Source organism: Trichomycterus rosablanca, chromosome 6, assembly GCF_030014385.1.
Source record: "Trichomycterus rosablanca isolate fTriRos1 chromosome 6, fTriRos1.hap1, whole genome shotgun sequence".
NCBI classification, from domain to species: domain Eukaryota; kingdom Metazoa; phylum Chordata; class Actinopteri; order Siluriformes; family Trichomycteridae; genus Trichomycterus; species Trichomycterus rosablanca.
In genome coordinates this window covers 51,693,894-51,714,892 of record NC_085993.1, presented here as the reverse complement: position 1 = coordinate 51,714,892, position 20,999 = coordinate 51,693,894, and the positions used below count along the sequence as shown (strand labels likewise).

The 20,999-nt window shown below is 43.9% G+C and overlaps 1 protein-coding gene across 3 annotated transcripts in view; it reads left to right on the top strand.

Annotated features, from left to right (window-relative positions):
- The window catches only part of wwc3 (WWC family member 3), a 63,675-nt gene that overhangs the window by 20,726 nt on the left and 21,950 nt on the right, over positions 1–20,999 (top strand). For all 3 annotated transcript variants that reach the window (XM_062998052.1, XM_062998053.1, XM_062998051.1), the window contains exons 2-6: positions 7,590–7,699; positions 7,784–7,987; positions 12,487–12,563; positions 13,924–14,003; positions 20,066–20,195. In XM_062998052.1, the coding sequence (XP_062854122.1) occupies positions 7,590–7,699; positions 7,784–7,987; positions 12,487–12,563; positions 13,924–14,003; positions 20,066–20,195 (601 nt within the window). The remainder of the gene's footprint in view (positions 1–7,589; positions 7,700–7,783; positions 7,988–12,486; positions 12,564–13,923; positions 14,004–20,065; positions 20,196–20,999) is intronic.

Here is a 20,999-nt window from a genome sequence, read left to right as displayed (position 1 = left end):
CTGCTTCTAACAATACGGACTACAATTCCCCCAATGCTCCCACGGACTCTTACATGACTATCGCCCTACCGCGGCGAATACATAGAGAGCGCGTGAGAGTGATATGTATAGTTCTTTTGTGCTGTTTTAAACGTACTCGGATGGTAACCTGCGTATCCGAAACCTCCTCGATATAACCAATGTGGTCATTTTCGAAGGTATTGATATTTACGATATATCGCCATAGCCCTAGGAGAATCCCTGACCTACTCGGCGAGGGTCGGACTGCGTTCGTCCCCACATAGAACTCGCATTGGATAAAACACGCTGAATGTAATTCTGCACAATGACGGACGGTATCTAATTGCGTCTGGAGCCGGAGGCCGCGCGGCGGAGCAGCGTCGCGCCACTTATAGCGGGCCTATTTCTATAAGATGCTCTACGCGATGCAGGGAGAGGATGTCGGCCCCCCGAAATGCTCAGCTGCCCCCGGAGGGACTCCGAGACGGAGCGGCCGCCTCTCCGCTGGGGGACGACGCGCATGAATGACATTCCTCCCAAAGTCCTAATCTGGCGTCGTCTTTTAACCCGGGAGAGGAATTTTAACGCCAACGCGTGTGGAAGCCGGACGAGGCGTTCGCTCGGTTATTCGTGGTTCAGACGGGAGTCGAACGCTTTCGGCTGCGCCTGTGTGGGGTACGAGTCTGTCTAAACTTGGTCATGATGCCCGTTTGTTGATTTTAGTGTTGTGTGTTTGGTAACAAGCTCTATTTTAGGTATTGGACGTGATTTGGTAAAATTCGAGCAACGTGAAGTGGGCGGAGTCGGTGGCGCAGCAGAGATGAAGCAGAGTTGAACTTTATGCAAATTAGGAGTGAAGTGATGTGGTGATTAACCAATAGGAATTGAGCATTGAGCAGAGCGATCTTTAGCTTTTTTGGTTCCTAGATAATCGTTCCTACTAGAAATGGAAGAGAAACTTACAGGGGTCTGTGTGAAAACCTGGTGACCTGATCAGCTCCTCAGTAGAGAGGATTCTAATAACACATGGAGCTCATACGGCAGATTATTTAGACACTCTACTTATACAGAGATTACGTCACCGCAGTTTTAGCTTACTTCCGTGCACCGAAGACGCTTAAACTGTCCCTGACGAGTCTGAATTTACAAATAAACGACACTCGTATAATCACACCTTTATTCAGATTAAACATCAACCAGAATGTATTTACATGTGAGTAGAACTCTGTTGGTTGCTCCTCATTATATTTGTCCGCTATGTTTGTCGTTTTTTGTGAAAAAAGCGCTGAGGAGGCGTCGGACGCTCCTTCGTTATTCAGTCAGATCATCACTCAGAATTAAGGCGCCTCAGACACACGCTGGAACCGGAGCTGGGATCTCGAGTACATCGTATCGACCGGCCACATGAACGACGATCGGCCTGTTGTTCAGATATGGGCGGGACTAAGCCGGATGGCGTCTCTCTCCCATGACTGGTGCCATTACGACCTCTGCTGGCTGATTGGCGGCGCCTGCACAGAGATGAGAAGAGAGTGCCGTCAGGGTGTGTCTCTCCGTACACCACGCTGAGCTGCACTGCACTCGTGATAAGTGTAGGTGATAAGATGCATACGGCTGCTGCCCACGTGTCGGAGGGGGCGCGGGTTAGCTCCGTTCTCCTCGATCAGAGCGGGGGTCGACATTGGTGGAGAAGAACGTGACGCAATCGGGCAATTGGACGTCCTAAAGGGGAGAAAAAAGGGGAGGCATGAATCAAAATAAAATAAATATATAAAAAAAATAAGAATTAAGGCGCCTCAGTAGGAGCATTTAGACACGCCCTCTTCTCGGGAGTGTAGGATTTTTTTGGCCATTGTTTTGGCCTCACTGGTAGTGTGTAACGACTGCAGTCTGGCGGTGTTACAAAGACGGAAAATGCAGATTTGGTTAAATCAGTAAAGTTTGCTCGTAAAGTATCGCAGTGTCGATCGAACCACATGAAAGCCGAACCCTACAGCAGCAGCAGCACCGTTCACATGGAATGCAGCGCGTCTGTTTCGGAGCATCTCAATCGGTCTTTGTGACTGCGAGGACAGCTAAAGCCGGAGGAACGTTGGTCTGGACGTCCAGACGGATGGAAATACCCACCGGAGATACGTCAGCAAGGCGCGCCATTCGCTGATTACTGAACGTTCGGTCGCTTTACGTTTTTAGCGTTTATCCTCGATGCTAAATCGTTCCCACAGCCTAAAGAAGGATTTCCAGGAATGCCAGCAGGGTCGCTGTGGCTATTTGAGGGACCTTAGCGGGATATCTGTAGCTACAGACTGACCAGAGGCCGGGTCAGTCGCGTCTCTGGTCATCCTGATGAACCGGAATGTGATTGGAACCAAAATATAACGTTTAACTTTGTTCTTTTACCTAAAACACAAGTTAGCACCTTCATTACAGAAAACAAACCCCCTCACACCACGCACTACGTGGCCAAAAGTATTTGGACGCCTGACCTCACATTTCTAAAACAGATGCTAATAAAACAGAGCGACGTCCGTGTGATCTTTTGACTTAGATCGACAGCCGCTCTTCTGAGAAGCTGCTGAAGTCTTTGTAGTGCGTCTGTGTGTTTGGGAATTTGTGCCCGTTTAGTACAAAAATATGGGAATTTGTGCCCATTTAGTAAAGAAATGACAGCATGTGTATGGCTCGGTCAACTAGATCGACAGCCGCTCTTCTGGGAAGCTTCTCAAGACTTTGTAGTGGCTCTGTGTGTGGGAATTTGTGCCTGTTTAGTCCAAAAATATGGGAATTTGTGCCTGTTCAGTCACAGCATGTGTAACAACACCCGCTTATTTGGGAAGCGTCTCAAGATTTTGTAGTGGGGTCTGTGTGTGGGAATTTGTGCCCATTCAGTACAAAAATATGGGAATTTGTGCCCGTTTAGTGCAAAAATATGGGAATTTGTGTCCATTTAGTTATAAAATGACAGCATTTGTATGGCTGGGTCACCTAGATCACCTAGATCGACAGCCGCTCTTCTGGGAAGCGTCTCAAGACTTTGTAGTGGGGTCTGTGTGTGGGAATTTGTGCCCATTCAGTCCAAAAATATGGCAATTTGTGCCCATTCAGTCCAAAAATATGGGAATTTGTGCCCGTTCAGTCAAAAAATATGGGAATTTGTGCCCGTTCAGTACAAAAATATGGGAATTTGTGCCCGTTTAGTACAAAAATATGGGAATTTGTGCCCGTTTAGTACAAAAATATGGGAATTTGTGCCCGTTTAGTACAAAAATATGGGAATTTGTGCCCGTTTAGTACAAAAATATGGGAATTTGTGCCCGTTCAGTCCAAAAATATGGGAATTTGTGCCCGTTTAGTACAAAAATATGGGAATTTGTGCCCATTCAGTACAAAAATATGGGAATTTGTGCCCGTTTAGTAAAAAAATATGGGAATTTGTGCCCGTTTAGTTATAAAATGACAGCATTTCTATGGCTGGGTCACCCAGTTCACCTAGATCGACAGCTGCTCTTCTGGGAAGCTTCTCAAGACTTTGTAGTGGCTCTGTGTGTGGGAATTTGTGCCCAAAGGATGACAGCGTTTGTATGGCTTGGTCAAGAAAGCCTCGGTCGGTGTTCCGTTTCATCCCAAAGCTGTTAAGTGGGGCTGAGGTCAGAACTTTCTTCATGTCTTTATAGAGTTTGCTTTGTGCTGGGACAGGAAAGGTCCTTCCCTAAACCTTTGCTGCCAGGTTGGAAGCATTTCATTGTGTTTATCATGGATTATCATGGATTTAATACACATTATTATTATTATTAGAGATGTACCGATCGGGGTTTTTGGAACCGTCTCCGATCCCCTTTCAGGGACATCGGCCGATAGCCGACTCCGATCGGGGGGGGGGGGGTGGGGTGGGGTGTTGTTTAGCAGTAAATAAAATAAATAAACTTAAAAAGAGCCTCACAGTGAAGATAAACCGGAGCAGCGCGCGTGTGTGTGTGTGTGTGTGTGTGTGTGTGCGCCTTTAGAAGAGACGCTTTGTTCACAGTATCGCTATAAGTGATTCATTGATTCATGAGTTGATTCGTTTTTATGTGAAGCGTAAGTTTCTCTTCTCGGTTATCTCTCCGTGTTTACTGTTATTAATTAAATGTGGTGGTTTTAAATAAACACCAGCTACTACAGAACATTCTGTGTGACTCTCTTACATTAAAAAGCTTCATTACACTGTTATTACCACAGATCTGTAACCGAGTCAGACTCGTTCCGTCTAAGGAGCTAAAAGTTCAGCAGATGATCCTGAACTAACGAATTTGGTAATGAATAAACTTTTGCCTCTGATTGGCTCTGTAACGTTTTCTGTTCTCATCTACATCACAAGTAAGAACCGCTTACGATTTACCAAAGTGAACCAGGAGTTTATATAACGTGCTGATAGAATCCACTCAGATGTGACCGGGTCGAATTATCTTTTTAAAGTAAATATTACAATCAGCAAAATTACATCGTAAGAGCTTTCACGAAGGTTTCTGTACGATTGTTGATGAATGGTGATGTGATGATTGGCGCTTCGTAGCTCAAAGTCTGGATCGATCCACTGAGCTGTTAAGCTTAACGTGATCTTTTATATATCACACGATCGGATCGGCTACTTTTAGGAAATATCGGCCGATCGCCGATAGCATATTTTGATTAAAAATTGGCCGATACCGATTCGTAGCCGATCGATCGTCCCATCTCTATTTATTATTATTATTAGCGACTATTCTGGCTGAAACACAAAAACAGATTTTCCTGTCGTGTCTGTTTGGGCGCCTGGCTGGTCGACAGCACAGCTGAGATTCGAACCCATGAGCTTGAGAAGTCCACAGGTGAGTTTTTAATGTCATTTAGGTATATAGGAGATGTTTTAACGTCAGGTGTACGAGGGGTTAATCGGTCCAGTTTTTTGTTGTTGTTGCTTCTGGCTCTAACTGTACAGCATTTAAGCAAGTATTGAAGGGCCCCTGGGGGCTCCGGGGCCTCAAAGTGGCCTTAAACTTGCTTTATTTATGGATTCAGCTCGAAACGCTTGAATCTGTGGCTTAAATGTGTTTTCTTTCCCCCCGAGGAAGTAAAACAGAGCGCTCGTTCATGATGTCAAATTACAAGAGCTGAACTTTTACCACTATTTATACACACACACACACACACACACCACACACACTCTCTCACACACACACACACACACACACACACTTTTCCCGCTGGAGGAACTTTGAGAAATTCCCAGCTCTTAAAATAACCCTCCGTCCCAAAGTTCCCTCTCGTTCCGATGCCGGCGGCCGCGGCGGATCGACTCGCTGAACGGCTCGGTTTCCTCTCTGGAATAAGGGCGTGGCATGGGAAGATCGTCTCTCTTGGCGTACACTCTTTGTCTCCGCGAGGTTTTGTTTTCGTTCCCGGCTGAACGTTTCTCAGCCCCGTTTGTGGACCACGTGCTGCTGTTATATAACTAAAACAGTTTAGGGAAGGTCCCTTTCTATTCCAGCACAGAGCCCTGAGCTCACCCCCACTCACCAGCTCTTGGATGAACCGGAACATCGACTGAGACTTTCTTCACCGAGCCATACAAGCACTGTCATCTTTTGACTGACCGGGCACAAATTCCCACACACAGACACACACTTCTTGTGAGGTCGCTCTGTTTTAAAATGGGTGTCTAAATACTTTTGGCCTCATGGTGTGTCTCTCTTCTTTACTAGAAGGACGTGTTAGCTCAGCGGTTACAGTACTGGACTAGTAATCAGAAGGTCTCTGGTTCAAACCTCACCTCTGCCAGGTTGCTAATGTTGGGCTCTTGAGCAAGGCCCTTAACCTGCAATTGCTTAGACTGTTTACTGTCACAGTACTGTAAGTCACTTTGGATAAAATCGTCTGTTAAATGCAGAAACTGTAAATGGATGGTTGGTATGGATGATGGATGGATGATGGATGGATGGATAGATGGATGGATGGATAGATGGTATGGATAGATGGATGGATGATGGATGGATGGTTGGTATGGATAGATGGATGGATGGATAGATGGTATGGATGGATAGATGGATGGTTGGTTGGTATGGATAGATGGTATGGATAGATGGTATGGAAGGATGGGCAGATAGATGGATGAATGCTTGGGACAGACAGATGGGCGGATAGACAGGCACCAACTTCTGGCAGCGTTCCTGAGGAACCTTAACTCGTTCTCATGGGCACTTTGATGGGATTGGAACCCGGATCTCAGCACTAATGGACTACAGTGATCGTCTTGATCCATCATACTCACAATTATCAGATTCATTTAAACGTGTGCAGCACAAATGACACTAAAGATTATTATTATTATATACACACATTTTTGGTGTTGACTCAGAGTTTCATTTCAGCGTGACTGGTTGCTGCCCTGAGCAGTGACCAGCAGTGACCGAGCCGGGACTAAAGATAGACTTGTTGTTTTGAGAGCTCGGCACCGAGAGGAAACTGCTCTGAGATTCCTGGACAGTCGTGGGGCGGTCCCGTTTCCTGTCCCAAACTCACGACTCCCGTTATGTCCAGTGCTTGTGAGAGAGAGACGAGCTGGCCAGACTGAGCGTGTAGGGTATACGACAAAAAACTTAGCAGCCTAGTGATTAAGCTACTGGACCGGCAATCAGAAGGTTGCTGGTTCAAGCCCCACCGCTGCCGGGTTGCCGCTGTTGGGCCCCTGAGCAAGGCCCTTAACCCTCAATTGCTTAGACTGTATACTGTCACAGTGCTGTAAGTCGCGTTGGATTAAAGCGTCCACTAAATGCTGTAAATGTAAATATATGGTATGGGTTGAACCCCTTTTCTCCCAATTTAGTCATAGCCAGTTCCTCTTCCTCTGCAGGAGACCCTGATGGTGTACGAGGAGGGTATATTCTCCTGCCACGCCCTCCCTCCGACACGTCCGCGCTCCACCGACCCCTTCTTATTCGCCCGTACTTCAATGGATCGGGCACGTGTCTCCACTTCTGTACAGGCGCCTCGGGCTACTAACCAGGGTCCTTACAAGGCCTCGAAGACCCCGCCCACTTTTTAGTCCCGTCTTTTCGCACCCAGCAGACTAGTGGCCGATTCTTCTGATGTCTTTCCCACCTTCGAACGACTTCTGTAAGGTTCTCACTCCTTCCAGCTCATCCTGGAAGGTTCTTGAGTGCTCCATGAGTAGCAAACTCAAAAAAGAGAGGGTCAAGGGCCTTGCTCAAGGGCCCAACCATGGCTGCATGGCAGAGCTTGGGTTCAAACTCTCAACCTGTCTGTTGATAGCCCAAAGCTGTACCCACTAGGCCCCCAGTGTCCCACAGGTCTTGGGAGACGGTCTTGTACCCTTTAGATCGTTAGTGCTTGGTGATGGTAGGAGCTGGGCCTGTTCAAGCATCAAAGCCACCGTTCATAGACTTTTACATTTGTGGCTTTTATCCAAAATGACCTGCAGTTATGACAGAATACAGTTTGAGCAGTCGAGGGTTAAGGGCCTTGCTCAGGGGCCCGACAGTGACTGATTTTAGTGTCTGCGTGCCTCTTCAGTGCGACCCGGCGTTTGACGTTCACCTTTTCTCTCTCTGTAGGATCACCAAACCCCTGACGTTCGCCGACTGCGTGGGTGACGAGCTCCCTCTGGGCTGGGAGGTGGTGTGTGACCCGCAGGTCGGCGTCTACTACATCGACCACATTAACAGTAAGAACCTCACAGGTGTAGAACATCTCCACGCTCCTCACAGACGCTCCATGCACTGAATTCCAAAACCTCCCGTCTCCACAGAGACCACGCAGATCGAGAACCCTCGGACGCAGTGGCGGCAGGAGCAGGAGCGCATGCTGAAGGAGTACCTGGTGGTGGCCCAGGAGGCCCTCAATGCCAGGAAGGAGATGTACCAGATCAAGAAGCAGAGGCTGGAGCTGGCGCAGCAGGAGATGCAGCTCTTCAACCAGCTGAGCCAGGAGGATACCCGCTCCGTCACCAGCTGTGAGATCAGACGCACACACGTTAAAACACGCACACACACGTGCACACACACACACACACACACACACACACATACACACACACATACACACAACATGTATTTATATTTATTATTTATTCACGTTAGTCCGCTATAACCATCATGCCAGCCTAATAATTGGTGACACGCTTTAAAAAAAAACACGATATGATTAGTGCAGGGGTATCTAATCCGTGGGTACAGTTTATATATCTGTAGGTACAGTTTATATATCTGTGGGTACAGTTTATATATCTGTAGGTACAGTTTACATATCTGTAGGTACAGTTTATATATCTGTGGGTACAGTTTATAAATCTGTAGGTACAGTTTATATATCTGTGGGTACAGTTTATATATCTGTGGGTACAGTTTATAAATCTGTAGGTACAGTTTATATATCTGTGGGTACAGTTTATAAATCTGTAGGTACAGTTTATATATCTGTGGGTACAGTTTATAAATCTGTAGGTACAGTTTATATATCTGTGGGTACAGTTTACAGTTTATATATCTGTAGGTACAGTTTATAAATCTGTAGGTACAGTTTATATATCTGTGGGTACAGTTTACAGTTTATATATCTGTAGGTACAGTTTATAAATCTGTAGGTACAGTTTATATATCTGTGGGTACAGTTTACAGTTTATATATCTGTGGGTACAGTTTATATATCTGTAGGTACAGTTTATATATCTGTGGGTACAGTTTATAAATCTGTAGGTACAGTTTATATATCTGTGGGTACAGTTTACAGTTTATATATCTGTGGGTACAGTTTATATATCTGTAGGTACAGTTTACAGATCTGTAGGTACAGTTTATATATCTGTGGGTACAGTTTATAAATCTGTAGGTACAGTTTATATATCTGTGGGTACAGTTTACAGTTTATATATCTGTAGGTACAGTTTATAAATCTGTAGGTACAGTTTATATATCTGTGGGTACAGTTTATATATCTGTGGGTACAGTTTATATATCTGTAGGTACAGTTTATATATCTGTGGGTACAGTTTACAGTTTATATATCTGTGGGTACAGTTTACAGATCTGTAGGTACAGTTTATATATCTGTGGGTACAGTTTATAAATCTGTAGGTACAGTTTATATATCTGTGGGTACAGTTTATATATCTGTAGGTACAGTTTACAGATCTGTAGGTACAGTTTATATATCTGTGGGTACAGTTTATAAATCTGTAGGTACAGTTTATATATCTGTGGGTACAGTTTACAGTTTATATATCTGTGGGTACAGTTTATATATCTGTAGGTACAGTTTACATATCTGTAGGTACAGTTTATATATCTGTGGGTACAGTTTATATATCTGTGGGTACAGTTTATATATCTGTGGGTACAGTTTATATATCTGTAGGTACAGTTTACATATCTGTAGGTACAGTTTATATATCTGTGGGTACAGTTTACAGTTTATATATCTGTAGGTACAGTTTACAGATCTGTAGGTACAGTTTATATATCTGTGGGTACAGTTTATATATCTGTGGGTACAGTTTACATATCTGTGGGTACAGTTTATATATCTGTAGGTACAGTTTATATATCTGTAGGTACAGTTTACAGATCTGTAGGTACAGTTTATATATCTGTGGGTACAGTTTATATATCTGTGGGTACAGTTTACATATCTGTGGGTACAGTTTACAGATCTGTAGGTACAGTTTATATATCTGTGGGTACAGTTTACATATCTGTGGGTACAGTTTATGTATCTGTGGGTACAGTTTATGTATCTGTGGGTACAGTTTATGTATCTGTGGGTACAGTTTATATATCTGTGGGTACAGTTTACAGATCTGTGGGTACAGTTTACATATCTGTGGGTACAGTTTATATATCTGTGGGTACAGTTTACAGTTTATATATCTGTGGGTACAGTTTATGTATCTGTGGGTACAGTTTACAGATCTGTGGGTACAGTTTACAGATCTGTAGGTACAGTTTATGTATCTGTGGGTACAGTTTATATATCTGTGGGTACAGTTTACATATCTGTGGGTACAGTTTATGTATCTGTGGGTACAGTTTATATATCTGTGGGTACAGTTTACAGATCTGTGGGTACAGTTTACAGATCTGTAGGTACAGTTTATATATCTGTGGGTACAGTTTACATATCTGTGGGTACAGTTTATGTATCTGTGGGTACAGTTTATATATCTGTGGGTACAGTTTATATATCTGTAGGTACAGTTTATATATCTGTAGGTACAGTTTACAGATCAGTGGGTACAGTTTATGTATCTGTGGGTACAGTTTATGTATCTGTGGGTACAGTTTATGTATCTGTGGGTACAGTTTATATATCTGTGGGTACAGTTTACAGATCTGTGGGTACAGTTTACATATCTGTGGGTACAGTTTATATATCTGTAGGTACAGTTTATATATCTGTGGGTACAGTTTATATATCTGTGGGTACAGTTTACAGATCTGTGGGTACAGTTTACATATCTGTGGGTACAGTTTATATATCTGTGGGTACAGTTTACAGATCTGTGGGTACAGTTTATATATCTGTGGGTACAGTTTATATATCTGTGGGTACAGTTTATATATCTGTGGGTACAGTTTACAGATCTGTGGGTACAGTTTACATATCTGTGGGTACAGTTTACAGATCAGTGGGTGCAGTTTATATATCTGTGGGTACAGTTTATATATCTGTGGGTACAGTTTACATATCTGTGGGTACAGTTTACATATCTGTGGGTACAGTTTATATATCTGTGGGTACAGTTTATATATCTGTGGGTACAGTTTGTATATCTGTGGGTACAGTTTATATATCTGTGGGTACAGTTTACAGATCTGTGGGTACAGTTTATATATCTGTGGGTACAATTTACATATCTGTGGGTACAGTTTATATATCTGTGGGTACAGTTTACATATCTGTGGGTACAGTTTACATATCTGTGGGTACAGTTTATATATCTGTGGGTACAGTTTATATATCTGTGGGTACAGTTTACAGATCTGTGGGTACAGTTTATATATCTGTGGGTACAGTTTACAGATCTGTGGGTACAGTTTATATATCTGTGGGTACAATTTACATATCTGTGGGTACAGTTTATATATCTGTGGGTACAGTTTACATATCTGTGGGTACAGTTTACATATCTGTGGGTACAGTTTATATATCTGTGGGTACAGTTTATATATCTGTGGGTACAGTTTATATATCTGTGGGTACAGTTTACAGATCTGTGGGTACCGTTTATATATCTGTGGGTACCGTTTATATATCTGTGGGTACAGTTTATATATCTGTGGGTACAGTTTACATATCTGTGGGTACAGTTTATATATCTGTGGGTACAGTTTATATATCTGTGGGTACAGTTTATATATCTGTGGGTACAGTTTACAGATCTGTGGGTACAGTTTATATATCTGTGGGTACAGTTTACAGATCTGTGGGTACAGTTTATATATCTGTGGGTACAGTTTACAGATCTGTGGGTACAGTTTATAGATCTGTGGGTACAGTTTATATATCTGTGGGTACAGTTTATATATCTGTGGGTACAGTTTACAGATCTGTGGGTACAGTTTATATATCTGTGGGTACAGTTTATATATCTGTGGGTACAGTTTACAGATCTGTGGGTACAGTTTATATATCTGTGGGTACAGTTTATATATCTGTGGGTACAGTTTACAGTTTATATATCTGTGGGTACAGTTTACAGATCTGTGGGTACAGTTTACAGATCTGTGGGTACAGTTTATATATCTGTGGGTACAGTTTACAGTTTATATATCTGTGGGTACAGTTTACAGATCTGTGGGTACAGTTTACAGATCTGTGGGTACAGTTTATATATCTGTGGGTACAGTTTACAGTTTATATATCTGTGGGTACAGTTTATATATCTGTGGGTACAGTTTATATATCTGTGGGTACAGTTTACAGATCTGTGGGTACAGTTTATATATCTGTGGGTACAGTTTACAGATCTGTGGGTACAGTTTATATATCTGTGGGTACAGTTTACAGATCTGTGGGTACAGTTTATATATCAGTGGGTACAGTTTACAGATCTGTGGGTACAGTTTATATATCTGTGGGTACAGTTTACAGATCTGTGGGTACAGTTTATATATCAGTGGGTACAGTTTACAGATCTGTGGGTACAGTTTATATATCAGTGGGTACAGTTTACAGATCTGTGGGTACAGTTTATATATCTGTGGGTACAGTTTACAGATCTGTGGGTACAGTTTATATATCTGTGGGTACAGTTTACAGATCTGTGGGTACAGTTTATATATCTGTGGGTACAGTTTATATATCTGTAGGTACAGTTTACAGATCTGTGGGTACAGTTTATATATCAGTGGGTACAGTTTACAGATCTGTGGGTACAGTTTACGTCGATGCCCGAATTCTTTTGACCTGCCGGCGTTCCCCTCTTCACCCTCTCGTCTCTCGTCTGTTTTGCAGCTCACTCCGGCTCGTCCTCCAGCGCTAAATACGACCCCGACCAAATCAAAGCGGAAATCGCCTGTAGGCGTGAGCGGGTAAGTCGGTATCCTCCGAGAACAATGCTCCGGGTGTCACGCCTAGGAGGGGCCCGTTTAGGAAGACTCCGGGGCCCCTGTGTGTGTGTGTGTGTGTGTGTGTGTGTTGGGAATGAGAGGCCTGGGTTTGGATTGGCAGACTCAGCAGGTTTTCTGACATTCCTGCTCTACAGTAAGGGTGGCACTCACGTTTTTGTTTACCTACCACGCCCTGTTCCTGCAGCGTTCCTCTAACGTTTTGGCGTTTGGGCACCAGACAAGTCTAAAATCTGATTTTATGGGGTCACATACATCATTTAACTAGCTAACACTTCCTGTCGTTAATATAACCTTTGTGTAAACATGCCGTCAAACATCTGAATACATAAATGTAATTACATAAAATAAATACATAAAATAGATAAATAAATAAATCCATACATACATAAATAATTAAATTAATTAAATAAATAGATAAATTAATGAATTGATAAATAAATAAGTAAATACATACATAAATAATTAAATACATTAATTAATTAATAAATGGATAACTAAATTAATTAATTGATAAATAAATAAATACATACATACATAAATAATTAAATTAATGACGTAAATAGATAAATTAATTGATAAATAAATAAATACATACATAAATAATTAAATTAATTAAATATATAAATTAATTAATTGATAAATAAATAAATACATACATAAATAATCAAATTAATTATATAAATTGATAAATTAATTAATTGATAATAAAGAAATGAATAATTAAATTACTTAAATAAATAGACAAATTAATTGATAAATAAATATATAAATAAATAAATATAAAGTTAAGTAAATACATAAATACATAAGTAATTAAATAAATGGGTAAATAAATACATAAGTAAATACATAAATAAATAAATACGTACATGATTAAATAAATAGATTAATAAGTAGATAAATGAATAGACACAAAAATAAATAAATATATATAAGTATAATGAATCAGTAGATCTCAGCCGTGTGAGCTTAGGCTGAAGGGGTCGGATCCTGCTGGAATGTGTTTCAGAGGGTGTGTGTGTGTGTGTGTGTGTGTGTGTGTGTGTGTGTGTGTGTGTGTGTGTGTGTGGGCAGGGTCTTTTCCTTTTCCTGTGTGTGTGTGTGTGTGTGTGTGTGTGTTCGTTCTCTGATGATTCAGCTTTTTTACTTTACTTTTGAGTAGGCTTCATTGTGCGCTGTACGGCCAAAAGTATGTGGACACCTGACCGTCAGCTCGCTGCGCGTCCAATTCCCGATTCCCGGTTGCCTCTGTTGGGCCCTTGAGCAAGGCCCTTAACCTTGTGGTGTGTATTATAATAACGTGTGTGTGTTGTGTTCACAGCTCTGTAAGCTTAAACAGGAGCTGGCGCAGATGAGACACGAGCTCCAGTACAAGGAAATGGGAGTGGAGACGCTGCAGGAGTGAGTATCACACTCATTCATTCATTCATTGTGTCTTTCACCTGGTCAAGGTCGCGGTGGGTCTGATTCACTGGGCGAAAGGCGGGGAACTCCCCGGACAGGTCACCAGTCCATTACAGGACACACACACACACACTTGTGACAGTTTAGTACCTCCAGTTAGCCTGACTGCAAGTGTTTGGACTGTGGGAGGAAACCGGAGCTCCCGGAGTAAACCCACACAGAAGGGAATCGAACCCACGCCCTTCTTGCTGTGATTCGACAGTGCTGCTCTGTGCCTGTACAAAAACAGTAGTAGCCTAGTGAATAGAGCTAGGCTCGAGCGAGGCCGAGGCCCTTAACCCAGTCTGCTCCAGGACTATAGCATATGTGGAAAAAGAACAGTCGTGGCCCAGTGGTTAAGGTACTGGACTAGTAATCCAAAGGTTGCCGGTTCAAGCCCCACTACCGCAAGTTTGCCACTGTTGGGCCCTTGAGCGAGGCCCTTAACCTTCAATTGCTTAGACTGTATACTGCTTTGGATAAGTGTGTGTGTGTGTGTGTGTGTGTGTGTGTATGCGTGTGTGTATGAGTGTGTGAGTGTATGTGTATGTGAGAGTGTGTAAGGAGACTCCACCTCAGGAAGAGGATGCAGCAGCAGTGCAGGGCAGGAAAGCCAGCGATGGGGGGGGGGCATTTTGGGTTGTTGTTTAAAACCCAGAGTTATCTGGCAGTGAGTTCCCGCCTCTTCCTGCGTTCCTGTGCACATTTATCTCTTAGATAGAACAAAACTCCACCGGGTCCCAGAATAGAACCTCACACACTTCTGAGAGATGGTCAGGGTCACGGTGGGTCCGGATTTCCAGTAAAGGGGTGCAGTGTTGGTGTAGTGGGGATACATGTGTGTGTGTGAGGGGTGACAGGGTGCAGTGCAGTGTTGGTGTAGGGGGGTTAAAATGTATAGGATGAAGGGGTACAGTGTTGGGGTAATCAGGGTGCTAGTGTGTTGTACAGGTTGCAGTGTTGGTTTAAAGGGGTGTTAATATGTCTAAGGGGGTGGTAGTGTATTTTACTAAGTGGGTAGGCAGGGTGAAGGGGTGCACTGTTGGTGTGAGTGGGTGAATGTGTGTTGGGGGTGGTTGTGTATTATACAGGGTGGGTACGCAGGGTAAAGCGGTACAGTGTTTGTTTGGGGGGTTGGTAGTGTATTTTTTGTGGTGCAGTGTTGGTTTAAAGGGGTGTAAATATGTGTAAGGGGGTGGTAGTGTATTTTGCCAAGTGGGTAGACAGGGCGAAGGGGTGCAGTGTTGGTGTAGGGGGGATGATAGTGTATCATACAGGGTGGGTAGGCAGGGTAAAGGGGTGTAGTGTTGGTGTAGGGGGGTGGTAGTGTATTTTGGGTGGGTAGACAGGGTGAAGGGGTGCAGTGCTGACGTAAATGAGTTAATCATGTGTTGTACAGGGTGCAGTGTTAGTGTAGGGGGTGGTAGTGTATTTTACTGGGGTGGATAGACAGGGTGAAGGGGTGCAGGCTGGTCGTAAGGGGGTCATAGTATGTTGTACAGGGTGCAGTGGTGGTGTAAGGAAGTGGTAGTGTATTTTACCAGGATGGGTAGACAGGGTGAAGGGGTTCAGTATGGGTGTAAGCGGGGTGGTGGTGTATTATACAGGGTGCAGTGTTGGTGTAGGTGGGTGAATGTGTGTTGGGTGGGGTGTGTATTATACAGGGTGGATAGGCAGGGTAAACGGGTACAGTGTTGGTGTAAGCGGGGTGGTAATGTATTTTGCAGGGTGGGTAGACAGGGTCAAGGGGTGCAGTGTTGGGGGTAAATATGTTTGTGGGGGGGGTGATAGTGTATTATACAGGGTGGATAGACAGGGTGAAAGGGTGCAGGGGGGGCGTAAGGGGGTTGTTGTGTGTTGTACATGGTGCATTGTTGGTGTAGTGGGTGTGATAGTGTATTATACAGGGTGCAGTGTTGGTGTAGTGGGTGTGATGGTGTATTATACAGGGTGCAGTGTTGGTGTAGTGGGTGTGATTGTGTATTATACAGGGTGCAGTGTTGGTGTAGTGGGTGTGATAGTGTATTATACAGGGTGCAGTGTTGGTGTAGTGGGTGTGATAGTGTATTATACAGGGTGCAGTGTTGGTGTAGTGGGTGTGATAGTGTATTATACAGGGTACAGTGTTGGTGTAGTGGGTGTGATGGTGTATTATACAGGGTGCAGTGTATGTGTAGTGGGTGTGATAGTGTATTATACAGGGTGCAGTGTTGGTGTAGTGGGTGTGATAGTGTATTATACAGGGTGCAGTGTTGGTGTAGTGGGTGTGATGGTGTATTATACAGGGTGCAGTGTATGTGTAGTGGGTGTGATGGTGTATTATACAGGGTGCAGTGTTGGTGTAGTGGGTGTGATTGTGTATTATACAGGGTGCAGTGTTGGTGTAGTGGGTGTGATGGTGTATTATACAGGGTGCAGTGTTGGTGTAGTGGGTGTGATAGTGTATTATACAGGGTGCAGTGTTGGTGTAGTGGGTGTGATAGTGTATTATACAGGGTGCAGTGTTGGTGTAGTGGGTGTGATAGTGTATTATACAGGGTGCAGTGTTGGTGTAGTGGGTGTGATAGTGTATTATACAGGGTGCAGTGTTGGTGTAGTGGGTGTGATGGTGTATTATACAGTGTGCAGTGTATGTGTAGTGGGTGTGATAGTGTATTATACAGGGTGCAGTGTTGGTGTAGTGGGTGTGATAGTGTATTATACAGGGTGCAGTGTTGGTGTAGTGGGTGTGATGGTGTATTATACAGGGTGCAGTGTATGTGTAGTGGGTGTGATGGTGTATTATACAGGGTGCAGTGTTGGTGTAGTGGGTGTGATAGTGTATTATACAGGGTGCAGTGTTGGTGTAGTGGGTGTGATAGTGTATTATACAGGGTGCAGTGTTGGTGTAGTGGGTGTGATAGTGTATTATACAGGGTGCAGTGTTGGTGTAGTGGGTGTGATAGTGTATTATACAGGGTGCAGTGTATGTGTAGTGGGTGTGATAGTGTATTATACAGGGTGCAGTGTTGGTGTAGTGGGTGTGATAGTGTATTATACAGGGTGCAGTGTTGGTGTAGTGGGTGTGATGGTGTATTATACAGGGTGCAGTGTATGTGTAGTGGGTGTGGTAGTGTATTATACAGGGTGCAGTGTTGGTGTAGTGGGTGTGATAGTGTATTATACAGGGTGCAGTGTTGGTGTAGTGGGTGTGATAGTGTATTATACAGGGTGCAGTGTTGGTGTAGTGGGTGTGATGGTGTATTATACAGGGTGCAGTGTTGGTGTAGTGGGTGTGATAGTGTATTATACAGGGTGCAGTGTTGGTGTAGTGGGTGTGATAGTGTATTATACAGGGTGCAGTGTATGTGTAGTGGGTGTGATAGTGTATTATACAGGGTGCAGTGTTGGTGTAGTGGGTGTGATGGTGTATTATACAGGGTGCAGTGTATGTGTAGTGGGTGTGATGGTGTATTATACAGGGTGCAGTGTTGGTGTAGTGGGTGTGATAGTGTATTATACAGGGTGCAGTGTTGGTGTAGTGGGTGTGATAGTGTATTATACAGGGTGCAGTGTTGGTGTAGTGGGTGTGATAGTGTATTATACAGGGTGCAGTGTTGGTGTAGTGGGTGTGATAGTGTATTATACAGGGTGCAGTGTATGTGTAGTGGGTGTGATAGTGTATTATACAGGGTGCAGTGTTGGTGTAGTGGGTGTGATAGTGTATTATACAGGGTGCAGTGTTGGTGTAGTGGGTGTGATGGTGTATTATACAGGGTGCAGTGTTGGTGTAGTGGGTGTGATAGTGTATTATACAGGGTGCAGTGTTGGTGTAGTGGGTGTGATAGTGTATTATACAGGGTGCAGTGTATGTGTAGTGGGTGTGATAGTGTATTATACAGGGTGCAGTGTTGGTGTAGTGGGTGTGATAGTGTATTATACAGGGTGCAGTGTTGGTGTAGTGGGTGTGATGGTGTATTATACAGGGTGCAGTGTATGTGTAGTGGGTGTGGTAGTGTATTATACAGGGTGCAGTGTTGGTGTAGTGGGTGTGATAGTGTATTATACAGGGTGCAGTGTTGGTGTAGTGGGTGTGATAGTGTATTATACAGGGTGCAGTGTTGGTGTAGTGGGTGTGATGGTGTATTATACAGGGTGCAGTGTTGGTGTAGTGGGTGTGATGGTGTATTATACAGGGTGCAGTGTTGGTGTAGTGGGTGTGATGGTGTATTATACAGGGTGCAGTGTTGGTGTAGGGGGTGTGATAGTGTATTATACAGGGTGCAGTGTTGGTGTAGTGGGTGTGATGGTGTATTATACAGGGTGCAGTGTTGGTGTAGTGGGTGTGATAGTGTATTATACAGGGTGCAGTGTATGTGTAGTGGGTGTGATGGTGTATTATACAGGGTGCAGTGTTGGTGTAGTGGGTGTGATAGTGTATTATACAGGGTGCAGTGTTGGTGTAGTGGGTGTGATAGTGTATTATACAGGGTGCAGTGTTGGTGTAGTGGGTGTGATAGTGTATTATACAGGGTGCAGTGTTGGTGTAGTGGGTGTGATAGTGTATTATACAGGGTGCAGTGTTGGTGTAGTGGGTGTGATGGTGTATTATACAGGGTGCAGTGTATGTGTAGTGGGTGTGGTAGTGTATTATACAGGGTGCAGTGTTGGTGTAGTGGGTGTGATAGTGTATTATACAGGGTGCAGTGTTGGTGTAGTGGGTGTGATAGTGTATTATACAGGGTGCAGTGTTGGTGTAGTGGGTGTGATGGTGTATTATACAGGGTGCAGTGTTGGTGTAGTGGGTGTGATGGTGTATTATACAGGGTGCAGTGTTGGTGTAGTGGGTGTGATGGTGTATTATACAGGGTGCAGTGTTGGTGTAGGGGGTGTGATAGTGTATTATACAGGGTGCAGTGTTGGTGTAGTGGGTGTGATGGTGTATTATACAGGGTGCAGTGTTGGTGTAGTGGGTGTGATGGTGTATTATACAGGGTGCAGTGTTGGTGTAGTGGGTGTGATGGTGTATTATACAGGGTGCAGTGTTGGTGTAGTGGGTGTGATAGTGTATTATACAGGGTGGGTAGCCGTGATGCCAGCTGGGCCTGGGTTGCAGGCGCTCGTCTGCGGTGTAGGTGCACATTTTTGGCGTGTGGGTGTGTGAGTGTAGCAGTGTTCTGTACAGGGCGGGGCGCTCAGTGCGGGGCTGCAGGAGGAGACGTGGAGCTGCCTGTAATAAGTGCAGGTTTGAGAGGAAACAAAGACCTGCTTGTGCACAGAGAGGAGAACCAGGAGGAGGAGGAGGAGGAGGAGGAAGGTGGCAGGTTTCTGGCAGTTTAGTACCTGAGAGCAGCTGATTACATTTTCGGCATTTAGCAGACGCTCTTACAGCACTGTGACAGTATAATATCTAAGCAATTGAGGGTTAAGGGCCTTGCTCAGGGGTCCAACAGTGGCAACCTGGCAGTGATGGGGCTTAAACCAGCAACCTTTTGAATACTAGTCCAGTACCTTAACCTCTAATTACCCTAACTTGTATATAATTGGGCAGTCGTAGCCTAGTGTTTAAGGTACTGGACTAGTAATCAGAAGGTTGCTGGTTCAAGCCAAACCACTGCCAGGTTGCCAGTGTTGTATACAATTACTAACAGGCCCATGCCCTGATCTTTACACTTGCTCACCCCCTTCTAACCCATTTATCGATCTAAAGGGGTGGCGATCGATCCTGTGTCCCTAAAACTAACCCGGAGTCCTAACACGGTGTGCGTTCCTAATAAAGAGGCCAGTACGTTTAAATCCCAACAACACTGCGGCACCTACTACTCATACCAGAATAGCAAACACACTCATCCTTTACCACGTTAGCATCATTGCTGAGAAATAGGGAACAAACCACGTACAGAGCATCATCCTGGCTACAGCCAGTAATTGTATACCCACAGACTTCATCTAGATGTACATGTCAGGTGGGCGTTCCTAATAAAGTGCTCGGTGATGCTTTGTGACGATGAGACTCGAACCTGCGTTTCATCTCCTCACAGGATCGACCGGAAGATGTCGAGCAGCCAGATGAGCTACAAGCTGGACGAAGCTCAGGCCATCTTCAACGAACTGCGCAGCATCAAGAAGGCCATCAGCTCGGGCGAGAAGGAGAGGCAGGACCTCATCCAGGTGACCCCTAAACTCTAAATCTCTGAAACTCGACGTGTGTGAACCTGAGCTGAACCTGCATCAGTGTGGAATAAGCGTCAGATCCAGGGTTACAGCTCCACATGTATCTGTGTTTATCTGGATTCTCCTCCCTGTTTCACTTTTAAACTTGTGTTACAGCTCCAGCTTCTGAGAAATGGTGAGAATCAGAATCAGCTTCTCCCAGAGTCTAAAACGCTTCTGGTTGAAAATAAAGCTTAACGTGGTTTAATGTAGTAAAAGAAGGAGACAGGAGCACTAAACTTCTCTTCATTATTACTGCTCATAAGTTCCTCCACTAATCACATTCCTCACTCGCTGTTTTACTACAATAAGTCACGGTGAGTTTTGTGCACCGCCGTCACACTTCATAGGAAATAACGGCACAGTGAGAAAAGCAAAAGCGGTTTTGTCACTTCTCATGTGAATGCGCCGATGCTGAAGGGAATACGGTATTCCAACATCGAGCATCTCCACCATTAAGAAGCGTCATGAAACAATAAAGAAGTAAAACTAAAGTGCAGCTTTTATTGTATTTTTATTGATGTGTAACTGTTAGTAATTGTATTTCAGTGTGTTTATATTATATTTGTGTTATTTTCAGTGTTTAAGTGTCAAAAACAACCTCATTATTTTACATGAGACTAAAATATCTGCAGCTCCACGGGACCATGGACGCATTAACAGGTTCCCCAAACATCCTTATGGGAAAAATACCTCAAAACTCAACGTCTTTAAAACTCAACACCACTCCCAGAACCAACTGACGTCCAGTTTTAAGGTACC